At 40.6% G+C, this 5,524-nt stretch overlaps 1 protein-coding gene across 1 annotated transcript in view; it reads left to right on the plus strand.

Annotated features, from left to right (window-relative positions):
* Positions 1-5,015, plus strand: part of LOC135534678 (ryanodine receptor 3-like) — a gene marked incomplete at its 5' end in the record, with an annotated part of 16,165 nt that extends 11,150 nt beyond the window's left edge. The window contains 2 exons of the mRNA XM_064961593.1: positions 2,887-3,025; positions 5,011-5,015. Coding sequence (XP_064817665.1) covers positions 2,887-3,025; positions 5,011-5,015 — 144 coding nt within the window. The remainder of the gene's footprint in view (positions 1-2,886; positions 3,026-5,010) is intronic.
* Positions 5,016-5,524: the final 509 nt, after the last annotated feature.

Below are 5,524 nucleotides of genomic sequence, written 5' to 3' on the forward strand. Positions count from 1 at the left end.
CAATGTTATAACTGTGTAGACATCCATAGGACAAGGTAACTCTGATCAATATTGACTAAACATAAGCGAAGATAAAAAATAAATTGTAGAGTGGATTTATGAAAATATTTTGACAAACGTTACCTTATCCTAGTGAGACTTACACGGGTGTCAAAACGCAGAGGCGGTTTAAGCACGAAACACAGACCTTATTGGAAGTAGATCAAGACATTCTGAATGGAAGACATGAACAGAGGCGGTTTAAGCACGAAACACAGACCTTATTGGAAGTTGATCAAGACATTCTGTATGGAAGACATGAACAGAGGCGGTTTAAGCACGAAACACAGACCTTATTGGAAGTAGATCAAGACATTCTGTATGGAAGACATGAACAGAGGCAGTTTAAGCACGAAACACAGACCTTATTGGAAGTTGATCAAGACATTCTGTATGGAAGACATGAACGGTGAAATAACGAAGGAACCTCTTTCAAGTTCAGCCGCAAGTTATTACAGGAATTATAACGCGTTGACTATTTCTCTCCAAACCATATACCTTTGACAATTATGAGCCTGCTGCTGCCTACCTGACCGCTACTGAGTGGTCTCAGTCAGACTGCTCTGTCAAATATCAAATCATAGACTTAACTATAATAAACACACAGAAATATGAGCCTTAGGTCAAATCCGGAAACTATCACCTCGAAAACAAAATGTTTATTGCGTTCCGTATTTTATCTAACGGGCTGCATCCATGAGTCTAAATATTCCTGTTACATTGAACAACCTTTAATTACGTAAAATTCACGCAAATTAGTTCGCAAAGAGCCAGGTGGCCCAAACTGTTGCATATACACTGACTCTGCGTGCAATGAACGTAAGAGAAGTGACACAATTTCACCTGGTTAATATTGCCTGCTAACCTGGATTTCTTTTAGCTAAATATGCAGGTTTAAAAATATATAGTTGTGTATTGATTTTAAGAAAGGCATTGATGTTTATGGTTAAGTACTCATTGGAGCAACGACAGTTGATGATTGATTGTTTTTTATAAGATAAGTTTAATGCTAGCTAGCAACATACCTTGGCTTACTGCATTCACGTAACAGGCAGTCTCCTCGTGGAGTGCAATGTAATCAGGTGGTTAGAGCGTTGGACTAGTTTACTGTAAGGTTGCAAGATTGAATCCCCCGAGCTGACAAGGTAAAAATCTGTCGTTCTGCCCCTGAACAAGGCAGTTAACCCACTGTTCCTAGGCCGTCATTGAAAATAAGAATGTGTTCTTAACTGACTTGCCTGGTTAAATAAAAATTAAATAAAGGTGTAAAAAATCGAATTTAAAAAAATCGGCAAAATTGGAGCCCAAAAATATCTATTTCCGATTGTTATGAAAACTTGAAATCGGCCCTAATTAATCGGCCATTCCGATTAGTCGGTCGACCTCTAATAGGTACGGAGGGAGAGAGGGTATAGTCTAGTCTACAGATAGGGGATGAGGGAGAGAGAGAGAGAGAACAGTGACGAGGAGAAAGGGAGAAAGATTGGAATAGTGAGGGAAAGAGGAAGAAGGGAGAGAGAAAGAGGGGGGAGGGAAGGAGTACTGAGAGAGATGGAGGAGCCAGGAGTTGATCCCCACTCTCTCAGAAAAGCTAACTGTCACTAACTGTCACCATCCTTCTCTCATTATCACTTCTAAATGAGTTCCTCATGTGTCCTGACCTATCCTGGGGGAGGGAGAACTCACAGCCCAGGCAGCTACTCTTACACCTTGCTTGATTGGGTGTGATATCATACTTTACATCGGCTAATGCCAGAGGTGATACTGATACTAGTGACAATAAATGACAAGGGACACATTTTAGATTCTCTGTCAACGTGCACCTGCTACCCTGTAGTTAAATGGAATGCTGTATTTATTGTTTATCAGATGTAATTGCATGATGTATTTATTGTTTATCAGATTAATTTAATTATTTATTTATTGTTTATCAGATGTAATTGAATGTAATTGAATGCTGTATTTATTGTTTATCAGATGTAATTGAATGATATATTTATTGTTTATCAGATGTCAAGGAATGTAATTGAATGCTGTATTTATTGTTTATCAGATGTAATTGAATGCTGTATTTATTGTTTATCAGATGTAATTGATTGTAATTGAATGCTGTATTTATTGTTTATCAGATGTAATTGAATGCTGTATTTATTGTTTATCAGATGTAATTGAATGCTGTATTTATTGTTTATCAGATGTAATTGAATGTAATTGAATGCTGTATTTATTGTTTATCAGATGTGATTGAATGCTGTATTTATTGTTTATCAGATGTAATTGAATGTAATTGAATGCTGTATTTATTGTTTATCAGATGTAATTGAATGTAACTGAATGCTGTATTTATTGTTTATCAGATGTGATTGAATGCTGTATTTATTGTTTATCAGATGTAATTGAATGTAATTGAATGCTGTATTTATTGTTTATCAGATGTAATTGAATGTAATTGAATGCTGTATTTATTGTTTATCAGATGTAATTGTCCACATCCAGGGGTTGGCAGAGGCAGGGTTGATTCATTTCTGGAGGCTTGGCAGTGTACAGGATGTCTCTGTTTTGTTGTACTGTGTATACTGCTTAAACCCAGAGTTGTGTATGTTAGGATAATCTCTGAGTTGTGTATGTTAGGGTAATGTCTGAGTTGTGTATGTGAGGATAATGTCTGAGGTGTGTATGTGAGGATAATGTCTGAGTTGTGTATGTTAGGGTAATGTCTGACTTGTGTATGTGAGGATAATGTCTGAGTTGTGTATGTTAGGGTAATGTCTGAGTTGTGTATGTGAGGATAATCTCTGAGTTGTGTATATTATGGTCATGTATGAGTTGTGTTTGTCTCTGCTCCAGGCATGTCTGCATGCTGAGGGTCACATGGACGACGGTCTGACCCTTCAGCGTTGTCAACACGAGGAGGCACGGGCTGTACGCATCATCAGGAACACCACAGTCCTCTTCAGCCACTTCATCAAGTACGTAGGGCTCACCTGTATGTCTATAGGGCTCACCTGTATGTCTATAGGGCTCACCTGTATGTCTATAGGGCTCACCTGTATGTCTATAGGGCTCACCTGTATGTCTATAGGGCTCACCTGTATGTCTATAGGGTTCACCTGTATGTCTATAGGGCTCACCTGTATGTCTATAGGGCTCACCTGTATGTCTATAGGGCTCACCTGTATAGGGCTCACCTGTATGTCTATAGGGCTCACCTGTATGTCTATAGGGCTCACCTGTATGTCTATAGGGCTCACCTGTATGTCTAGAGGGCTCACCTGTATGTCTATAGGGCTCACCTGTATGTCTAGAGGGCTCACCTGTATGTCTAGAGGGCTCACCTGTATGTCTAGAGGGCTCACCTGTATGTCTATAGGGCTCACCTGTATGTCTATTGGGCTCACCTGTATAGGGCCCACCTGTATGTCTATAGGGCTCACCTGTATAGGGCTCACCTGTATGTCTATAGGGCTCACCTGTATGTCTAGAGGGCTCACCTGTATGTATATAGGGCTCACCTGTATGTCTATAGGGTTCACCTGTATGTCTAGAGGGCTCACCTGTATGTCTATAGGGCTCACCTGTATGTCTATAGGGCTCACCTGTATGTCTAGAGGGCTCACCTGTATGTCTATAGGGTTCACCTGTATGTCTATAGGGCTCACCTGTATAGGGCTGACCTGTATGTCTATAGGGCTCACCTGTATGTCTATAGGGCTCACCTGTATGTTTAGAGGGCTCACCTGTATGTCTATAGGGCTCACCTGTATGTCTATAGGGCTGACCTGTATGTCTATAGGGCTCACCTGTATGTCTATAGGGCTCACCTGTATGTTTAGAGGGCTCACCTGTATGTCTATAGGGCTCACCTGTATGTCTATAGGGCTCACCTGTATGTCTAGAGGGCTCACCTGAATGTCTAGAGGGCTCACCTGTATGTCTAGAGGGCTCACCTGTATGTCTAGAGGGCTCACCTATATGTCTATTGGGCTCACCTGTATGTTTATAGGGCTCACCTGTATGTCTATAGGGCTCACCTGTATGTCTATAGGGCTCACCTGTATGTCTAGAGGGCTCACCTGTATGTCTATAGGGTTCACCTGTATGTCTATAGGGCTCACCTGTATGTCTATAGGGCTCACCTGTATGTCTATAGGGCTCACCTGTATGTCTATAGGGCTCACCTGTATGTCTATAGGGCTCACCTGTATGTCTAGAGGGCTCACCTGTATGTCTAGAGGGCTCACCTGTATGTCCAACATGGACAGGTTGAATGAGGAGAATGGCCCTGTTTTCTAGTTACTATGCATTGTGGTACTGTGTGTCAGTTAATGTGTACTATGTAGTACTTTGTGTCAGTTAATGTGTACTATGTAGTACTTTGTGTCAGTTAATGTGTACTATGTGGTACTGTGTGTTGGTTAATGTGTACTATGTAGTACTTTGTGTCAGTTAATGTGTACTATGTAGTACTTTGTGTCAGTTAATGTGTACTATGTGGTACTGTGTGTTGGTTAATGTGTACTATGTAGTACTTTGTGTCAGTTAATGTGTACTATGTAGTACTTTGTGTCAGTTAATGTGTATTATGTGGTACTGTGTGTTGGTTAATGTGTACTATGTAGTACTTTGTGTCAGTTAATGTGTACTATGTAGTACTTTGTGTCAGTTAATGTGTATTATGTGGTACTGTGCGTTGGTTAATGTGTATTATGTTGTAATGTGAGTCGGTTAATGTGTAAATTGTGCGTTCCTGCTTGAGGCCTTCATCGAACACGTGGGTCTGCTTGCGTTGGTAACCATGACAGTTTAACCATCATGTATCCCAGAAAATACAGAACACAGAGGTGCTAATTTTGGATGAGGCTAATTTGGGCTTCGAAAAAGGGATACTGTGAGAGTTTGGTCATTTTGTTTTTATTCCTACCCAGAGTCAGATGAACTCGTGGTGTACCATGTTTGTGTCTCTGTGTCCAGTATGAAGGAAGTTAGAGGTAGTGCACTGCCTGGATGTCTATGGGTATCTACTAGCGTGCTAAAACTACCTCTAACTTCCTTTATACTGGACACAGAGACATAAAAATGGTACACCACGAGTTCATTTGACTCTGGGGGAGGTAGATAAAGGACCTCATTGCCAAAATCCCGAAATCTTCTTTTAAAGCAGGATCATACATCGCTGGTTCTTATCTTGATTTCTACTGAATACCAAGATGATTCAAATGAACTGACACAAGAGAGATCCAATCGCAGTTGCAATTTTCCTGCTTTTGTGTGATCAGGCACATTAAATGAGCCTGCATGTGGGTTCACGTCTAGTGACTGATATCGGTGATTGTCTGCTTTAGAACTTGCGTGATGTAATTTGAGACATTTGTGGAAAAGTGTTATTAATGTAGCGAATTATCAGTGCAGTCAATTGGCTTTATGTCGCTCACTTTTTCCCACTCTATCTATCTCTCTCTCTCTTCCTCTTTCCCATCTCCCTCCC

The sequence above is a fragment of the Oncorhynchus masou genome, unplaced genomic scaffold (assembly GCF_036934945.1).
Source record: "Oncorhynchus masou masou isolate Uvic2021 unplaced genomic scaffold, UVic_Omas_1.1 unplaced_scaffold_3796, whole genome shotgun sequence".
Classification (NCBI taxonomy): Eukaryota; Metazoa; Chordata; class Actinopteri; order Salmoniformes; family Salmonidae; genus Oncorhynchus; species Oncorhynchus masou.